The sequence below is a fragment of the Oncorhynchus masou genome, chromosome 6, assembly GCF_036934945.1.
Source record: "Oncorhynchus masou masou isolate Uvic2021 chromosome 6, UVic_Omas_1.1, whole genome shotgun sequence".
NCBI lineage: Eukaryota > Metazoa > Chordata > Actinopteri > Salmoniformes > Salmonidae > Oncorhynchus > Oncorhynchus masou.
This window is the reverse complement of record NC_088217.1, coordinates 16,756,403-16,776,666: the sequence shown is the minus strand read 5'-3', so window position 1 is coordinate 16,776,666 and position 20,264 is coordinate 16,756,403. Positions and strand designations below refer to the sequence as shown.

The following is a 20,264-nucleotide window of genomic DNA, read 5'->3' as shown; positions in this document are numbered from 1 at the left end:
CACATATAAATAGAACATGTGGAACAGACATGCTTTTCTGTCATGTAGAACAGGGAATCGTGTCAGTCTCTGTGCAAGTCGTTTCTATCTGCTCCCGAACATGACCCTGGTAAACAGGTCACATGGTCATGATGTCATCACTTCCTGTTACATAAAACACACACTTCCACTGGAACTGTGCCATTGATTTTATAATGGCATAATGTTACTGTTCTATACCAGGGTTCTATACCACTCTCTCTCTCCCTCAATTGAATTGACATTCAATTCAATGAGCTTTCTCGGGAAATGGCAAGTCAATGTCTCCCACATTGCGACAGTGAGTAGAACACATCAAAATTAACAAGGAAAATTAAAAAAAATAAAATATTTTCTTCATGTTCATCCTTTTCAAACCTCTCTCAACTATTCTCTATCTCTTCCTCTCTGATTCTGACTCTCCCTTTCCCTCCCTCTGTCTTACTCCCTTTCTAGCACACTCTCGCTGTCTGTTTCTCTCTGTTTTTTTCTTGTCATGTTAGGACAGTCAGCAGAGTGAAGTGGTTGAAGTAAAGTGGTACACTCAGCTGTGATCGAGGGCTGTTCAACTGGCTGATGATGGTGTTTAAAGAGCTGCCTGCAGAAGCTCCCTCAGCAAAGCAGTAAACAATCTGACACAGCACAGACCTTTCTCTCTCTTTATCTCTCTTTCTTTCTCTCTCACTCCCTCTTTCTCCTCACCCTGTCCATCCCTCCACCAGAAACATGAGCGAGGGAGAAGGTTGTATGTGTGAGACAGGTCTCTCCCTCCATCACACAAACAAATCTCTCCCCATCGCTCATGTTTCTGTCCTTCTCTCTTTCCCTCCCTCACTTCTCTTTGACTCCCTGTTTAGTTTCATATCACACCTCTTCACATTTTGCCCTGTCGAGTTTTCAGTCCAAACCAAGATTAGATTTTGTCTAGTTGAGCACAAAATGTCAGATATGGCTTAGTCAGGGTCAATGGGTCAGATGTGCATCACATGGTATTAACATGGTATTGACTTACAACTGGTACACTGTGTGTGTGTGTGTGTGTGTGTGTGTGTGTGTGTGTGTGTGTGTGTGTGTGTGTGTGTGTGTGTGTGTGTGTGTGTGTGTGTGTGTGTGTGTGTGTGTGTGTGTGTGTGTGTGTGTGCGCGCGCGTGCGTGCGAGCACACGGGGGGGAGTGAGAGAATATTCTATCTTAATGTGTCCATTAGTGTGTGGAATGAAGAGGAGGCCTCTGTGCATTCAGGAAACATCTGTCTAACTGCCAACCATGGAGGGAGATGTGGTGCCTTACCCCCGTCCTGCCCTCCCCTCTTGCTTTTCTCTTCTTCTTTTCTCTCCGTCTCTCAGATAAAGATAGGTCGGGACGGTGTGACCGTCCAATAAACAGATTGGAAAGTGTAATGATGTTAATAAATTGTATATAAAGCTCTTGACCTTTTCGTTAATGTGGACAGTGCTTTACAATGACAATCTTCAAAGCTGCTTCTTGAGGTGATTCTGTCTGGTATTTCATACTTGTGTAACATGCTGACATTCACCTGTCAACAACTAGTAGACCTTAGCCCAAGGGTCAAATGCCACTCATGTCCTGTCAGTGAAATGATGTAATGAGGTCAGAGGTAAAAATGGAATGACATTTAACTGTTGGGGCAGCGTTCTGCTCCCCTATCCTCCTCTCCAATGTCTGCAGTGTGCTTGCACTACTCTGTCATATGGAAGGGGTATTCTGGAGTCACGCCCCACTACTCTATCAAATGGAAGGGGTACTCTGGAGTCACGCCCCTCTAGTCTGTCAAATGGAAGGGGTATTCTGGAGTCACGCTCCGCTACTCTGTCAAATGGAAGGGGTATTCTGGAGTCACGCCCCGCTACTCTGTCAAATGGAAGGGGTATTCTGGAGTCACGCCCCGCTACTCTGTCAAATGGAAGGGGTACTCTGGAGTCACGCCCCGCTACTCTGTCAAATGGAAGGGGTACTCTGGAGTCACGCCCCGCTACTCTGTCATAGGGAAGGGGTACTCTGGAGTGCTACTCTGTCAAGGGGGGTACTCTGGAGTCACGCCCGCTACTCTGTCAAATGGAAGGGGTACTCTGGAGTCACGCCCGCTACTCTGTAAAATGGAAGGGGTACTCTGGAGTCACGCCCCGCTACTCTGTCAAATGGAAGGGGTACTCTGGAGTCACGCCCCGCTACTCTGTCATAGGGAAGGGGTACTCTGGAGTCACGCCCCGCTACTCTGTCAAATGGAAGGGGTACTCTGGAGTCACGCCCCGCTACTCTGTAAAATGGAAGGGGTACTCTGGAGTCACGCCCCGCTACTCTGTCAAATGGAAGGGGTACTCTGGAGTCACGCCCGCTACTCTGTCAAATGGAAGGGGTACTCTGGAGTCACGCCCCGCTACTCTGTCAAATGGAAGGGGTACTCTGGAGTCACGCCCGCTACTCTGTAAAATGGAAGGGGTACTCTGGAGTCACGCCCGCTACTCTGTCAAATGGAAGGGTACTCTGGAGTCACCCCGCTACTCTGTCAAATGGAAGGGGTACTCTGGAGTCACGCCCCGCTACTCTGTCATAGGGAAGGGTACTCTGGAGTCACGCCCCTCTAGTCTGTCAAATGGAAGGGGTACTCTGGAGTCACGCCCCGCTACTCTGTCATAGGGAAGGGGTACTCTGGAGTCACGCCCCTCTACTCTGTCAAATTGAAGGGGTATTCTGGAGTCACGCCCCGCTACTCTGTCAAATGGAAGGGGTACTCTGGAGTCACGCCCCGCTACTCTGTCAAATGGAAGGGGTACTCTGGAGTCACGCCCCGCTACTCTGTCAAATGGAAGGGGTATTCTGGAGTCACGCCCCGCTACTCTGTCAAATGGAAGGGGTATTCTGGAGTCACGCTCCGCTACTCTGTCAAATGGAAGGGGTACTCTGGAGTCACACCCCGCTACTCTGTCATAGGGAAGGGGTACTCTGGAGTCACGCCCCTCTAGTCTGTCAAATGGAAAGGGTACTCTGGAGTCACGCCCCGCTACTCTGTCAAATGTAAGGGAATTCCCCCCTGTATTGGACAAAAATGAATGGCAAACTATATACAAATGGAAGGGGTATTCTGGAGTCACGCCCCACTACTCTGTCAAATGGAAGGGGTACTCTGGAGTCACGCCCCGCTACTCTGTCAAATGGAAGGGGTACTCTGGAGTCACGCCCCGCTACTCTGTCAAATGGAAGGGGTACTCTGGAGTCACGCCCCGCTACTCTGTCAAATGGAAGGGGTACTCTGGAGTCACGCCCCTCTTGTCTGTCAAATGGAAGGGGTATTCTGGAGTCACGCCCCGCTACTCTGTCAAATGGAAGGGGTACTCTGGAGTCACGCCCGCTACTCTGTCAAATGGAAGGGGTATTCTGGAGTCACGCCCCGCTACTCTGTCAAATGGAAGGGGTACTCTGGAGTCATTCTCTGTCAAATGGAAGGGGTACTCTGGAGTCCCCTCTTGTCTGTCAAATGGAAGGGGTATTCTGGAGTCACCACACTCTGTCAAATGGAAGGGGTACTAAAGTCACGCCCCGCTACTCTGTCAAATGGAAGGGGTACTCTGGAGTCACGCCCCTCTACTCTGTCAAATGGAAGGGGTATTCTGGAGTCACGCCCCGCTACTCTGTCAAATGGAAGGGGTACTCTGGAGTCACGCCCGCTACTCTGTCAAATGGAAGGGGTATTCTGGAGTCATACTCTGTCAAATGGAAGGGGTATTCTGGAGTCACGCCCCGCTACTCTGTCAAATGGAAGGGGTATTAACTCTGTCAAATGGAAGGGGTACTGGAGTCACGCCCCTCTACTCTGTCAAATGGAAGGGGTATTCTGGAGTCACGCCCCGCTACTCTGTCAAATGGAAGGGGTACTCTGGAGTCACGCCCCGCTACTCTGTCATAGGGAAGGGGTAAATCTCTGATGACAGCATGACAGCAGCAGTGTTGTCTCTCCAGCCTTTGAGAGAGAGAGAGAGAGAGATTCCCCTCCAATAGCACACTTCCCTCTCTCGTCCCCCTATCCTGTTCATTCCTCCTAGACCGACCCAGACCTGGTGAGGATTCATTTAACTCTGTCCTCCTGCCTTCATGTCATTGTAATTTGGTTTGTTTGAACTTAGTTTGGCATTTGTAAGGTGTTCTCCACTCTGTCTTTCATTCTGATACTCACTGCAGTGCTGTACTACAAAAGCCCCAAACTAAAATAGTTGATCTCTTTCCCTCATTCTCAGCAGGGCTCCACAAGGTCTTCGTCCCAGAAGAAGAGGAACTTCCTTCCCAGGTACCAATCACATATTTACCAGTGAAGGACTTGTTATATTTCTACTTAGTAGTGAAGGACGTGTTCTCTTTCAGTCAGTATTGAAGGACTTGGCCTGGTATGGTTCCCAATCGGAGGCAGCTGGCAATCGTTGTCTCTGATTGAGAACCATACTTAGGCAGCCTGTTGTCCCACTATGGGTTGTGGGTAGTTATTTTCTGTTTAGTGTTTTTGTTGCACCTTGCAGAACTGTTTAGTTTGTCGGTTTGTTGTTTTTGTCCAGTATTCATCTTTATTAAAAGTATTATGAATATGTACCATGCTGCACTTTGGTCCTCTTCTCCTTCCCCCGACGACAATCGTTACAGCCAATGGAGACAGCTAGTCTTAATGGGGTCCGACACATAATGGAAAATACATTACAGACAAAATACTTTACAATTTGCATGAAAACATCAATGTGTGTGTGTGTGTGTGTGTGTGTGTGTGTGTGTGTGTGTGTGTGTGTGTGTGTGTGTGTGTGTGTGTGTGTGTGTGTGTGTGTGTGTGTGTGTGTGTGTGTGTGTGTGCACATTTATCAGTTACACATACAGTACCAGTCAAAAGTTTGGACACAACAACTCTTTCAAGGGTTTTTCTTTATTTTTACTATTTTCTACATTGTAGAATAATAGTGAAGACATCAAAACTATTAAATAATTATGGAATCATATAGTAACCAAAAAAGTGTTAAACAAATCAAAATATGTTTTATATTTGAGATTCTTCAAAGTAGCCACACTTTGCCTTGATGACAGCTTTGCACACTCTTGGCATTCTCTCAACCAGCTTCATGAATGCTTGTCCAACAGTCTTGAAGGAGTTCCCACATATCCTGAGCACTTGTTAGCTGTTTTTCTTTCACTCTGCGGTCCAACAAATCCCAAACCATCTCAATTGGGTTGAGGTTGGGTGATTGTGGAGGCCAGGTCATCTGATGCAGCACTCCATCACTCTTCTTGGTCAAATAGTCCTTACACAGCCCGGAGGTGTGTTTTCGGTCATTGTCCTGTTAAAAAACAAATTATAGTCCCAAGCACAAACCAGATGAGATGGTGTTTCGCTGCAGAATGCTGTGGTAGACATGCTGGTTAAGTGTGCCTTGAATTCTAAATAAATCACTGACAGTGTCACCAGAAAAGCACCCCCACACCATCACACCATGTTTCATGGTGGGAACCACACATGCGGAGATCATCCGTTCACCTACTTTGTTTCTCATAAAAACACGGCAGTTGTAACCAAAAATCCCCAAAATCTCATCAGACCAAAGGACAGATTTCCACCAGTCTAATGTTAATTGCTCATGTTTCTAGGCCCAAGAAAGTCTCTTCTTTTCATTGGTGTCCTTTAGTAGTGGTTTCTTTGCAGCAATTAGAACATGAAGGCCTGATTCACCCAGTCTACTCTGAACAGTTGATGTTGAGATGTGTTTGTTACTTGAACTCTGAAGCATTTAGTTGGGCTGCAATCTGAGGTGCAGTTATTTGCTGATTTCTGAGGCTGGTAACTCTAATGAACATCTTCTGCAGCGGAGTTAACTCTGGGTCTTCCTTTCTTTTGGTGGTCCTCATGAGAGCCAGTTTCAACATAGCGCTTGATGGTTCTTGCGACTGCATTTGAAGAAACTTTCAAAGTTCTTGACATTTTCCAGATTGACTGACCTTCAGGTCTTAAAGTAATGATGGACTGTAGTTTCTCTTTGCTTATTTGAGCTGTTCTTGCCAAATAGGGCTATCTTCTGTTTACCAATGCTACCTTGTCACAACATAACTGATTGCTCAAACACAATAAGAAGGAAAGAAATACCACAAATGAACTTTTAACAAGGCACACCTGTTAATTAAAATGCATTCCAGGTGACTACCTCATGAATCTGGTTGAGAGTATTTCAAGAGTGTGCAAAGCTGTCATCAAGGCAAAGGGTGGCTACTTTGAAGAATCTCAAATATAAAATATATTATGATTTGTTTAACACTTTTTTGGTTACTACATGATTCCATATGTGTTATTTAATAGTTTTGATGTCTTCACTATTATTCTACAATGTTTGCTAAGAGCTGGCAGCAAACTGATAGGTCTGCTTTTAGAACCAGTAAAGGTTGCTTTACCGCTCTTGGGTAGCAGAATGACTTTGGCTTCCCACCAGGCCTGAGGACAAAGACTTTCCTCTAGGCTCAGATTAAATAAAGGAGTGACTATAGAGTCAGTTACCATCCTCAGTAAAATTCCATCTAAGTTGTCAATGCCAGGAGGTTTGTCGTTATTGATCAAAACTAATAATAATAGTTCTACTTCTCCCACACTAGCTTTACAAAATTCTAACTTACATTACTTTTCTTTCATTATTCATTATTCATTTTTTTATGCATGAGTATGATGGCTCACTTTTAGTTGTTGGCATATCCTGCGTAATTTTGCCCACTTCGCCAATGAAGTAATCAAGACCTGGCCAGATGAAAAACGCAAAGTGATTGTTTTTGTGGTTTCCCAGCAAGAAATGTGAATCTTTGAGTGGGTGGTGAAGGAGAAATGAAGAGAGACAGCGATGATGGAGAGATCGATAGAGTAATTGACCCTCTTTCTCCCTTTTCCTCCTTCTCCTCTCTCCTCTCCTCCAGGAGTGTGAATCATGTGATGGAGAGAGTGATGGCGAGGCACTATGACTTTGACCTCACCTACATCACTGAGCGGATCATTTCTGTCTTCTTTCTTCCTCACCTGGAAGAACAACGCTACCGTGGCAACCTACAGGAAGTGGCTGCTATGCTCAAGTCCAAACATCAAGATAAGTTCCTGGTGAGTTGGGGGGGGGGGGACTACTGTTTTTGGAAAAAAGCAATTCACACATCCAAAATGTGAACTGGTTTGGTAACTAAACAGACTGAAACAGGGAGGGAGGAACTATGCTCGTTTAAATGTTCTTGCAAACAAATAGTTTTCAAACTTTTGCGTGCGCTAATGAACATGACCCTGGTGCTGGGAACATCAGTCGATACATATGAATAAAATGAAGCCCATTTACCGTATTGTCACTCCACAGAGCTAATTTATTGTCTTAGCACCCCGCCATGAGAGGGCTGGCATGGGTGCAGGCTTTTGCTCCTGCCAAGCAGTAACACTCCTAATTCAATTTATCAACAAATCATTGTCCTGAATTAAGGCTTTGATTTTTGGAATGGGGCGTTATAATACTCTGGTGAAGTAAATACCTGCACCCACAACGGCCCTTACAAGGTAAGGTTTCCCCCTTCTGTCCATATGGAGATAAAATGGGCATTTAAATGGAATACATTTATTGTATGATCCATTTTATCAAACATTATACTCACAAATTGCAATGAAAAGGAGATCACATTTAATTTGAAACAGATTTTAATTTCTCCCTTACACTTTTATAATACCAAAAACAAAGGTGTGTGTGTGTGTTTGTTTGTTTGTTTGTTTACTTGTTCTGGCAGAAATGTAATGACCCGTGAACAACAATGTTTTGTATCGTAACCTGCGAACCATTGAGCGCTAATGCCATCTTCTTCCATTAGTCTTTTATGTAGCTAGTAAGTGACCATTAGTCATGCTTACATTCCTTTTCGGTATTAACTACGTTACTGTGTGGTGTTATGAAGAAGCAATGCAAACAGTATATTGTTCTTTGTAAACAAACGCTCATTCTTTTGTTTCCTGTAATCACATACGTGATGTGCATTTTTGCCACACAACTTGCAGTCAAAGTTGAGACAAAGTTGTGTTGTGGTTGTGTGCTTGCTGGGTATGACATTGTTGATTTCCTCGTCTTTTTGTCTCAACATCTACCTCTCCCAGCTCTTAAACCTGTCTGAGAAGCGTCATGATATCACACGACTCAGCCCCAAGGTAGGTTGACTACATACACACTAGGGCTGACCCCATGTAGTCAACTGGTCGTTTGTTTGGTCGATAGGCTGTTGGTCGACCAAGATTTTTTTAGTTTTTAGTCAAACAGTCGCAAATATATAAATCAGACAGGTGTCACGATGTCTGATTCACGCTTGTGTGAGTGGACTAATCCATTGTGGAGGCCGCGGGGGTGGCACACCAGTATCACCAGTAGTACATTTACCTTTAATTGCCATCATTTCTAATCTACAATGTTTACCGTTCTCAATGACAAGACTGGAAAAGTTGTTTTCAGATCGCACCACCTAGGCATTTCATTCCATTTATGAGTTGTCAATTTATTTATTGTCTTTCATTTGTAGTGCTCCTGTCAGTGTTGAGTAAGGATGAGCACCTGATTATTCAGAGAGGTAGGCCTAGGCTACATGGCATGCGCGCAAATATAAGCCTATAAAATGTGCCCATTTGGGGATCTGTTAGCATTTTTTAAAATATATATATTTTATTTGAAAGGATTTTCTTTTGCAATTTTGTACAAACAAAAGCACACAAGAAAAACACAGCTGCCAGACATATGAAATGAAGTATTGCTTAGGCCAGACATGGGACAACAAGAGAAAAACAATGACAGTTACAACAGCAGTAAGTGTTCCTAGTTAGTGTTCACAGTCAGTCTCTGTCCAGACAGTCCAGAAACAGACCCCAAACCTTGAGAAAACTGCTGGAGGAGTTGGTCCTAAAAAAACTAATATTTTCCAAGTTAATGGTGTTAATTATTTCTGCTAGCCATCTACTGAAGCAGGGGGGGGGGTTCTTCTTTGCAACCACCATTCCAAACATCAGAGCCTGTTGTTCCTCATATGACGATCTTAGAACAGACTTTGAGCAGCCAAAGAGAGTGAGATCTGCCTATGGGTCAATGGCCCTCTCAGTTGAAGTCGAAAGTTTACATTAGGTTGTAGTCATTAAAAATTGTTTTTCAACCACACCGCAAATTTCTTGTTAACAAACTACAGTTTTGGCAAGTCGGTTAGGACATCTACTTTGTGCATCACACAAGTAATTTTTCCAACACTTGTTTACAGACAGATTATTTCACTTATAATTCACTGTATCACAATTCCAGTGGGTCAGAAGTTTATATACACTAAGTTGACTGTGCCTTTAAACAGCTTGGAAAATGCCAGAAAATTATGTCATGGCTTTAGAAGCTTCTGTTAGGTTAATTGACATAATTTTAGTGAATTGGAGGTGTACCTGTGGATGTATTTCAAGGCCTACCTTCAAACTCAGTGCCTCTTTGCTTGACATCATGGGAAAATCAAAAGAAATCAGCCAAGACCTCAGAAAAAAATGTGTAGACCTCCACAGGTCTGGTTCATCCTTGGGAGCAATTTCCAAATGCCTGAGAGTACTACGCTCATCGGTTCAAACAATAGTACTCAAGTATAAACACCATGGGACTGCGCTGCCATCATACCGCTCATGGCGGAGACGTGACGCATCTCCTAGAGATGAACGTACTTTGGTGCGAAAAGTGCAAATCAATCCCAGAACAGCAAAGGACCTTGTGAAGATGCTGGAGGAAACAGGTACGACAGTATCTATATCCACAGTAAACCGAGTCCTAAATCGACATAACCTGAAAGTCTTGTGTTCCATATTTAGCCACTGCCCAGTTGCCAGTACGTTAATGCCCTGGCATTTGCAGCCGAGTAATACTTCTTGAAGATGGGTAGGCAGGCCTCAGCCACCACTTTCCTTGGGCTTTTGCAAGTGTGCTTTACGAATACGGTGGTTTTTGTAACCCCAGACAAATTACAAGATTGTAAAAAATGATTAGGTAATACAAATTGGGAGATTCTGGCAAAAATAAAGGTACCTGGGCAGAGAGAACATTTTTATGGCATTAATGCGCCACATCATGGAAAGAGACAGTATTCTCCAGCTCTCCATGTTTTGTTTTAGCTTTGCAACCAGTTCACTGTAGTTTAGCTTGAAGATGAGCTTTGGATTTGTAGGTGTTTCTAGTCCCAGGTAAGTTAAGTGGTCATGCACCACTTTAAATGGTATCCTCTCTACCATTGTTGTAAAATGATCTGCGATACACATGAGATCACCTTTTCCCCAATTTATTGAATAGCCAGATAGTTTGCCAAATGAATTGATTAAGTCTAGTAGTTTAGGGGCAGAGGCTACTGGGTCCAAGAGGTATAACAGTACACTGTCTGCATATAACGAAATACAGCTTTCTATGTTTCCTACTTTAAGAACTTGGATATTAGGATGAGCCCTTTTTTGTGTCGCCAGGGGTTCAAGGGTGACAGCGAAGAGCAAAGGACTTAGTAGGCAACCCTTTTGAACAGATCTTTATAGTTCAAAGAGACTGGATGTGTCATTGTTGGTCAGAATAGAGGATGTTGAGCAGGCGTAGAGCATTTGGACCCAGGTGATAAATGAGTCGCCAAATCCAAATCTAGTGAGTGCTTCAAACATATATGACCATTCTATTTGGTAAAATGCTTTTTGAGCATCTAGCGATATAACAGCTGCCCTGGAGCCCCTCCCCTGATTTGCATAAAGAATGTTCAGCAGCCTGCGCACATTAGAACAAGGGAACCTGCCGGGGATAAACCCTGTCTGATCCAAGGAATAATGGTTGTTACATGTTTGTTCAACCTATCAGCAAGCACTTTGGTGATAATGTTTTTATCAAAATTAAGCAATGCTATTGGTCTATAATTTGCAGGATCTGTTGCCTCTCTGCCTTTTTTCATCAGAACGCAAATAGTGGCTTCATACAATGATTTTGGCAAAATATTATTTTCTGTTGAATCAGTGAACATCCTGAGTAAGATGGGAGCGAGAGCTTCACTGAAGGTTTTATAAAATTCACAGCCAAAACCATCCGGGCCTGCAGCCTTTCCAGGTGGGGAAGCTTTTATTGCCTCCATTATTTCCTCTGTTGTGAAATTTGAGTTCAATAATATTTTGGCGCTATCATCAAGTTTTGGCAGGCTGACGGAATCAAAGAAGGCTGATACATCAGTTCCAGAAGCATCGGATCTGGAACAATAGAACTCTGAGTAAAATTATTTGAAGCAGTTGTTTATCTTTTTAGGGTCTGTCAGCAAAGTACCCGCCCTAGACCAGATTTCATGGATTGCTCTATTTGCCTGTGCGCCCTTTAGTTGTCTATCCAGCAACCTTTCCGGTTTGTCCCCTAGTTCAAATTATTTTGTCTCAGTAGGAGGTTACTGACCTGTGAACCAAGAATAGAATTGTATTCATACTTTAATTTCAAAATATTGTTGAAGTTCTGTATGTCTCCTCTAACCGACTGCATTTCTCTTTTTTTATGGCAGACTGAAATAATATGACCTCATAACCACTTTAAATGTGTCCCATAGAGTAGAATCAGATACCACTCCTGTGTCATTAGTCTTGAGGAACTCTGTGAGCAAGGAGGGCTTAAAAAGCCAACTGTAATTCTGCTTTGGTAAAGAAAGAATGAGGGACAACATAATTGGACTGTGGTCGCTTATTAAGATGATATGGTGTTTTGAATTAAGCACATCAGTTTGGAATCTATTAGGAAGTAGTCGACTCTAGAATAAGACTTGTGAATCTATTAGGAAGTAGTCGACTCTAGAACAAGACTTGTGAATCTATTAGGAAGTAGTCGACTCTAGAACAAGACTTGTGAATCTATTAGGAAGTAGTCGACTCTAGAACAAGACTTGTGAATCTATTAGGAAGTAGTCGACTCTAGAATAAGACTTGTGAATCTATTAGGAAGTAGTCGACTCTAGAACAAGACTTGTGAATCTATTAGGAAGTAGTCGACTCTAGAACAAGACTTGTGAATCTATTAGGAAGTAGTCGACTCTAGAACAAGACTTGTGAACATGACAGTAGAATGAGTAGTCTTTGTCTGTGTGATGTTGCAGTCTCCAGATGTCCACCTGATTCCTGGATTAGATTATTTACAACCTGGTCAGAAGTGATATTTGAAGTAGTACATGTAGACAGTCAGTCAAGATACAGAACAAGGTAACAAATAAAATCACCTCTAATTATTAAATTAGTGGTACTAAGATCTGGAAGCAAATCAAAAACATCACAAAAGAAATGTGGGTTGTCAATGTTAGGGCCATAGACGTTCAATAGGGTGACAGGAAAAGAATGAATGTTCCCTGATACATGTGGGTCTGTAGACATGGAGGAGAGTTGAAAAGGGATGTTTTTATGAAAGAGAGTAGCGACACTTCTAGCTTTGGAGGAGAAGGGTGATTGATAAACTTCAGTTGGATCTCAGATGCCGCTGCACCGTGGCTAAAGTGCGTTTCTTGCAGGAAAATTGTCAGCACCAAGTGATTTCAAGTGCTTTAATACCATGCCTGTTTTGCATGTGTAGCCGAGACCATTCACGTTCCTCGAGACTAATGTGACAGTATTAACATCTGCCTGATTCCCAAGATCTCTCCCCCCCCCAGGGAAACCCGCTCTCCCCACTGCTTCCCCAGAGAAACCCGCTCTCCCCACTGCTTCCCCAGTGAAACCCGCTCTCCCCACTGCTTCCCCAGAGAAACCCGCTCTCCCCACTGCTTCCCCAGAGAAACACGCTCTCCCCACTGCTTCCCCAGTGAAACCCGCTCTCCCCACTGCTTCCCCAGGGAAACCCGCTCTCCCCACTGCTTCCCCAGAGAAACACGCTCTCCCCACTGCTTCCCCAGTGAAACCCGCTCTCCCCACTGCTTCCCCAGGAAACCCGCTCTCCCCACTGCTTCCCCAGTGAAACCCGCCCTCCCCACTGCTTCCCCAGTGAAACCCGCTCTCCCCTCTGCTTCCCCAGAGAAACCCGCTCTCCCCACTGCTTCCCCAGGGAAACCCGCTCTCCCCACTGCTTCCCCAGTGAAACCCACTCTCCCCACTGCTTCCCCAGTGAAACCCACTCTCCCCTCTGCTTCCCCAGAGAAACCCGCTCTCCCCACTGCTTCCCCAGTGAAACCCGCTCTCCCCACTGCTTCCCCAGTGAAACCCGCTCTCCCCACTGCTTCCCCAGGGAAACCCGCTCTCCCCACTGCTTCCCCAGTGAAACCCGCTCTCCCCACTGCTTCCCCAGTGAAACCCGCTCTCCCCACTGCTTCCCCAGTGAAACCCGCTCTCCCCACTGCTTCCCCAGAGAAACCCGCTCTCCCCACTGCTTCCCCAGTGAAACCCGCTCTCCCCACTGCTTCCCCAGTGAAACCCGCTCTCCCCACTGCTTCCCCAGTGAAACCCGCTCTCCCCTCTGCTTCCCCAGTGAAACCCGCTCTCCCCACTGCTTCCCCAGAGAAACCCGCTCTCCCCACTGCTTCCCCAGAGAAACCCGCCCTCCCCACTGCTTCCCCAAATGAAGCATTGTTCTCCCCATCTCACGTAAATGAGGACCGCCGGGCATGATGGCTAGAACAGACCCAGTACTATGCTACTAAGCTAACAACAGTCAGACTTAACAGCCATCTCCACGGTTGTTTTTCCCCAGACGAAACCCGCTTATTAATAACCTCTTGAAACTCCCCATCCCGGATCCGGGATTGTGACTAAGCCTCCCCAGGCTCATTAGCATAACCAACGCTTCCCCACTGCTTTCAGAAAATCCCCACTAAAATCCCCAAAAAACCCGTTTGCTTCCCCAGTGAAACCTTTTCTCCCCACTGCTTCCCAGATTTTGAAAATATGCTTTTGAACCATGAAATTGACTAATTTGTGCTTCCCCAGTGAAACCCGCTCTCCCCACTGCATTCCCCAGTGAAACATGTAGCTCCCCACTTTTCCAAAAGCCAGATAACCAAATAAATAAAATCATTTCCCCTTTGAAACCCGCTCCCCACTGTTTTCAAGTGAAACCCAGCCACATACCAAATGCCCAGTGTTCCCCTGAAAGCGTCTGTGTGCTTCCCCAGGAGAAACCGTTCCACTTTCTACAGCGCCTGGCTCCCCACTGCTTCCCCAGAGAAATGCAGTCACCCAACTGCTTCCCCAGTGATTAACTACATAATGCTTCCCCAGAGAAACATGGCAAACGTTGTTTGGAATCAATCCCCAGGTGTTTTTTCACATGAATCTCTTCCCCACTGCAGTTCCCCAGTGAAGCTTGCTCTCCCACTGTGCCCCATGGAAAAATACTGCTTCCCCAGTGAAACTTTGCTCCCCACTGCTTCCCCAGTGAAACCCGACACGTCCCCACTGTTCTCTTATGGTCAATCTTCCAACGATCTGCCTACAAAACCCGTCCACAATGCTGCAGACACCAGGGAAACGACAGAAAGGGCAGACTCATTCCTCTTGCTTCACAGCCATATAAGGAGATCTGAAAGACAGAGCCTCAAAAATCCTTGTCATTTCCTGGATGCCAAGTCATCTTGGTTTTGCCTGAAGCTCACATTAAAGGGCACGCACAGAGAAGATATTTGTATTTCTGGACACGTCAGAGTGATTTCTTTAGAACAGAGCAATTATATGCATAGTCGAGCATCTTTTTGTGACAAAACATCTTGTTTCCACGGTTTTTTTAAATCAAATGAAATACGTTACCATAAGTGTAAGAGGTTAATAAACATAGAATCCACTGTTTCTGCAGTCATTATCGCAGAAATTTGTGGGTTGTGATTTCACACTTTCAGTAGGTGGCAGCCTCTTCGGCCTAGTGAAGACTTTTGTCATGCAGTTGTGATGAACATGCAGCTTTGCTGGAAACCGCAGGCTGTATTTCACCTCCGCCTCTCGCATTGGTCTGCAACACATCTCGGAATGTGCGTCGTTGCTCCATCACCTCCACCTCTCCATTGGTCTGCAACACATCTCGGAATGTGCGTCGTTGCTCCATCACCTCCACCTCTCCATTGGTCTGCAACAGATCTCGTAATGTGCACCTTTGCTCCATCATCTCATTGGTCTGACATCTCGGAATGTGCGTCGTTGCTCCATCACCTCCACCTCTCCATTGGTCTGCAACACATCTCGTAATGTGCACCTTTGCTCCATCACCTCCATACTCCATACGCATGCACACTAGCGCCCCGATCTGATAGTATTTCTGATTGTCTTATTAACTCACCACCACTGTAGAGCTGCTTAAATATGTTTTTCTTCACCTCAAATGCAAGTAAACAAAGTCTGTTTTTACATCCGTTGAGAATGACAATAGTTCCTCAATGTAGCCTATTTGAAAAATCTTTCCAGCTCTCTTTCACTCTGAATGAAAGGGGAAACATTTTTTGTGCTCTGTCATAAAATAGGCCTACCTGATTACTTCTTATCCCTTGCACTAATAGTCTACAACTTTGTCTGTCCGGAACTCACTGGCTCAGGTAACTCTGAGTGCCCAAAATATTTTATACAATGTTGCAAGTTTGCCAGCATGAGCTTCAGGCTGGACCCAACATGTTTCAAGTTCCTTGCAGACAGGCCATGTGTAACCAATGCGATTTAGAGGATATTTATTTTTATCTGAATATTTTCTACATGCAGGGTGCAATGTTATATTGTTTGGCTTTATGTAGGCTATATGACAATAGAAGTTCATTTTAGAATTTTGATTAACCACATGATAAGGATTTTGAGATATGAAGACTTTATTATAATTTAAATGAAACTGTTCCACGAAAATGTACATCTGAAAATCATAAAAGGCAGATCGGTAGAATAAATTGGCACTCCAAATGGAAAAGGGTGGCAACCCCTGGTGTAGCCTATCATCTAACAACAACTTCAGGAGCTTAATGGCAGAATCTGGTTAGGCTTAATCTTAATCTTAATCTCTGGCTCCCTATTGAGTAATTTGTGTGTCTTAATTATTTAATCACAGTGTGCTTAAAGCATCAGACAAGCTCAGTAGCCTAGATATAGTTGGTTTTATTAAAACACATAGGGTGTGTCTATATAGGGAAAAATATACATTTAAACATTTAGACCAATCAATTTGTCGGAAGAACAGACCACTCCAGGCGACCAAGATTTTTTGGGGGGGACAGACCTAATAAACACACACTTCAGAGTGCTACTAGTCCAGTATTCATGTGTGAATAAGTCGATAAATAATAGCCTGGTCCACATCTGTTTGTGTTGTCTTGCCAACTACTATGGTCATATTGTCATTCCAAACATGACAATATACTGGCAAGAAAGTACAAACAAGTCTGGGAGCAGGCTAACTAAATAGCCCTCAGAACCTAAAATGTTCTCATCTTCAGGTTGAAGACTTTGGTTGGCCCGACCTGCACGCCCCTCCGCTGGAGGGGATCTGTGCCATGTGTAAGGTCATGGAGACCTGGCTGACCTCTGACCCCAGCAACGTGATCGTCCTTCACTGCAAGGTCAGGGAGGGTTTAGTGATGTATTGTGTTGTTTTCTCTTCAAATATGTCCAGTTATCTTACATCTCTCTTGTATATATTTTTTCTCTCTCTCTCTCAGGGAAACACAGGGAAGATGGGGGTCATTGTGGGTGCCTACATGCACTACAGCAAGATCTCTGCAGGGTATGTGATGTGTGTGGGGGTGAGGGGGGGGGGGGTAGCCTGTTTATTGATAGACTGTTTGTGTGTGTGTGTAGAGCGGACCAGGCCATAACCACTCTGGCCATGAGGAAGTTCTGTGAGGATAAAGTCTCCTCCTCGCTGCAACCCTCCCAGAACAGGTAAGAACATCTCCCCTCTCCCTCTTTCTCTTATGCCATGCAACTTTCCTGCATATTCCTCCCATTTCTCCTCCTTGTGCGTTTTAGCTCCTAATTTTATACCCCCGTCTCTCTCTCGCGCTCTCTCCTCCCCAGGTATATGTACTACTTTGGGGGTCTGCTGTCGGGGGCGATCAAGATGAACAGCAGTCCTCTGCACCTTCACCATGTTCTGATCCCCAACCTGCCCAACTTCCAGGCAGCAAGGGGAGGTCAGTGTCCTACTGTAGAATGTAATGTAGTACACTACAATGTCAAATCTGTGTTGTTTCAACTTGAAAATATAAATGACCATGATGCCTAATGGTTATAATTTCAGTCAACTCAGAAGATCAAGTTTAGTTGAAAATGAAAGGTCAAATGTGTGTAGGAACTCTTCTTTTCAAGTTGAAACAACAGAAAATGTTGATATGGAAATGAGTTGGAACTGATTAGTCTAGTACTGTTAGGAGTATCAACATTAGTATTTTTATTTAACTTAGGAACTTTGGTGGGATAGATTTCAACTCCTTGTTTAATGACATCACATCAACACCCTCTTTCTCCCCCTGCTGTCTTCTTCTTTCTCACACTCCTCCTCTCTGCGCAGGTTACTATCCTTTCCTGAAGATCTATCAGTGTCTACAGCTGGTCTTCACCTCGGGCATCTAGTGAGCTAATTTATGTTGTTAACTGTGATTGTGGTGAATAATAGCATATGATCTCTACTGTGTTTTTCACTGTGTTCCCTTTCCACCGTCACACACAGTTGTGTACCTTTGTTGGGACTTGTTTATACGTGCTACTGTCTGTTTACATGTGTGCTGGTTTGAGTTTACTCCAACTGAACATGGTTTACCTGTGTTTTACTATGTTGAGGTGTGTTTTACTATGTTAGCATGTGTTTTGACTATGTTTATGTCTGTCTGTATGCATAGCGACCCCCAGGGCTCCAGGGCGAAGAAGCTGTGTGTGACGCTCGAGCCAGCACTACTGTTGAAGGGGGACATCATGGTGAGAGAGCACTGTTAGACACAAAATTGATGCCCAGTGGTGAGCTTTCACTCCTGTCATTCATACTCTACTATCTCCTATTGGATTATAGCTACAGAAGTAAACAAACTATCCTCCATATTGCATTTGAATAAGAATGCGATTGATTAGAGCTTTTGTTGCCAATGTGGCGCAAAAATAAGCATTTACACTCCAAATTTTATTCTCTCCCTCTCTCCCAACCTTCTCGGTCTCTCCCTCTCTCCCCCTCTCTCTATCCCAACCTTCTCGGTCTCTCCCTTCTCGGTCTCTTCCCCTCTCTCTCCCAATCCCAACCTTCTCGGTCTCTCCCCCTCTCTCTATCCCAACCTTCTCGGTCTCTCCCTCTCTCCCCTCTCCTATCCCAACCTTCTCGGTCTCTATCCCAACCTTCTCGGTCTCTCCCTCTCTATCCCAACCTTCTCGGTCTCTCCCTCTCTCCCCTCTCTCTATCCCAACCTTCTCGGTCTCTCCCTCCTCTCCCCCCTCTCTATCCCAACCTTCTCGGTCTCTCCCTCTCTCCCCCTCTCTCTATCCCAACCTTCTCGGTCTCTCCCTCTCTCCCCCTCTCTCTATCCCAACCTTCTCGGTCTCTCTCTCCCAACCTTCTCGGTCTCTCCCTCTCTCCCCCTCTCTCTATCCCAACCTTCTCGGTCTCTCCCTCTCTCCCCCTCTCTCTATCCCAACCTTCTCGGTCTCTTCCTCTCTCCCCCTCTCTCTATCCCAACCTTCTCGGTCTCCCCCTCTCTCTATCCCAACCTTCTCGGTCTCTTCCTCTCTCTATCCCAACCTTCTCGGTCTCTTCCTCTCTCTATCCCAACCTTCTCGGTCTCTTTCTCTCTCCCCCTCTCTCTATCCCAACCTTCTCGGTCTCTCTATCCCAACCTTCTCGGTCTCTCCCCCTCTATCCAGGTGAAGTGCTACCACCGGCGGCCACGTGGCTCAGAGAGGGAGGCGGTGTTCAGGCTGCAGTTCCACACCTGTACAGTCCACGGAGCTCAGCTGTGGTTCGGCAAGGGAGAGCTGGACCTGGCCTGTGCAGGTACCTTTATCAGGGGTGGGATAGAGGGGATTTCAGGGAGTTTAGGAAGGAGGGGGAGGAAGGGGAACAGGGAATGGTTGTGTTTCAGGATGATATGCAGTTGCTTATTAGTGGAGGCAGTCAGATAGACAGACACGCAAGCACGCAGTCTCACTCCTTTGCACACGCACACTTTCTCGCTCACTAACACACACACATATACACACACACACATACAGAAATCTGACTTGTAGGCAAGACACAACACAATCTGACAAGAAGCAACCATTTTTGATAAAATATTTAATTTTAATTTTAAATAGAATATTGTTATACAAATAAACAATTTATTAGCAAACCTATACCTACCAATATCCTAACTGATAGCTCAGAGGCAGAGAGTAAGCACATCTCCACTGCCAACTCCAACATGCCCAGAATGGTCTCCAGGTTCTCCATCTCCTCATCAGAAAAGAGCCACTGGGCCTTCCAAGTGTCGCAGCGGTTTAAGGCACTGCATCGCAGTGCTTGAGGCGTGACTACAGACCCGGGTTCGATCCCAGGCGCACATTTGGCCCAGCGTCGTCCGGGTTAGGGAAGGGTTTGGTATGCTGGGATTATCTTGTCCCATTGCGGTGGGCCAGTACAACACTTGGAGACTGGGGATGGCCTCCTGCACATGTAGCGGAATAGAGCAAGGGAGAAGTAGATAGAGGGGTATTTACTGAGCTGGTGAATTCAGGCTGAGCTGGTGACGTCACTTACTAAGCTGGTGAAGTCAGGCTGAGCTGGTGATGTCACTTACTAAGCTGGTGAAGTCACTTACTGAGCTGGTGAAGTCACTTACTGAGCTGGTGACGTCACTTACTAAGCTGGTAAAGTCAGGCTGAGCTGGTGACGTCACTTACTGAGCTGGTGAAGTCACTTACTGAGCTGGTGAAGTCACTTACTGAGCTGGTGACGTCACTTACTAAGCTGGTAAAGTCACTTACTGAGCTGGTGAAGTCACTTAATGAGCTGGTGAAGTCACTTAATGAGCTGGTGAAGTCACTTACTGAGCTGGTGAAGTCACTTACTGAGCTGGTGAAGTCACTTACTGAGCTGGTGAAGTCACTTACTGAGCTGGTGAAGTCACTTACTGAGCTGGTGAAGTCACTTACTGAGCTGGTGAAGTCTCAGGCTGAGCTGGTGAAGTCACTTACTAAGCTGGTGAAGTCACTTACTGAGCTGGTGAAGTCACTTACTGAGCTGGTGAAGTCACTTACTGAGCTGGTGAAGTCACTTACTGAGCTGGTGA

General features: G+C 45.3%; 1 protein-coding gene across 3 annotated transcripts in view; it reads left to right on the top strand.

The window, feature by feature from the left end:
* Positions 1-20,264, top strand: part of LOC135541424 (tensin-2-like) — a 56,907-nt gene that overhangs the window by 8,281 nt on the left and 28,362 nt on the right. Inside the window, exons 1-11 of one of the 3 annotated variants that reach the window (XM_064967666.1) lie at positions 3,923-4,093; positions 4,271-4,320; positions 6,960-7,137; positions 8,161-8,211; positions 16,452-16,574; positions 16,674-16,738; positions 16,813-16,896; positions 17,032-17,147; positions 17,525-17,585; positions 17,853-17,928; positions 18,859-18,988. In XM_064967666.1, the coding sequence (XP_064823738.1) occupies positions 6,976-7,137; positions 8,161-8,211; positions 16,452-16,574; positions 16,674-16,738; positions 16,813-16,896; positions 17,032-17,147; positions 17,525-17,585; positions 17,853-17,928; positions 18,859-18,988 (868 nt within the window). In that variant the 5' untranslated portion in view covers positions 3,923-4,093; positions 4,271-4,320; positions 6,960-6,975. The other 2 variants (XM_064967665.1, XM_064967667.1) reach the window with 2 other exon arrangements.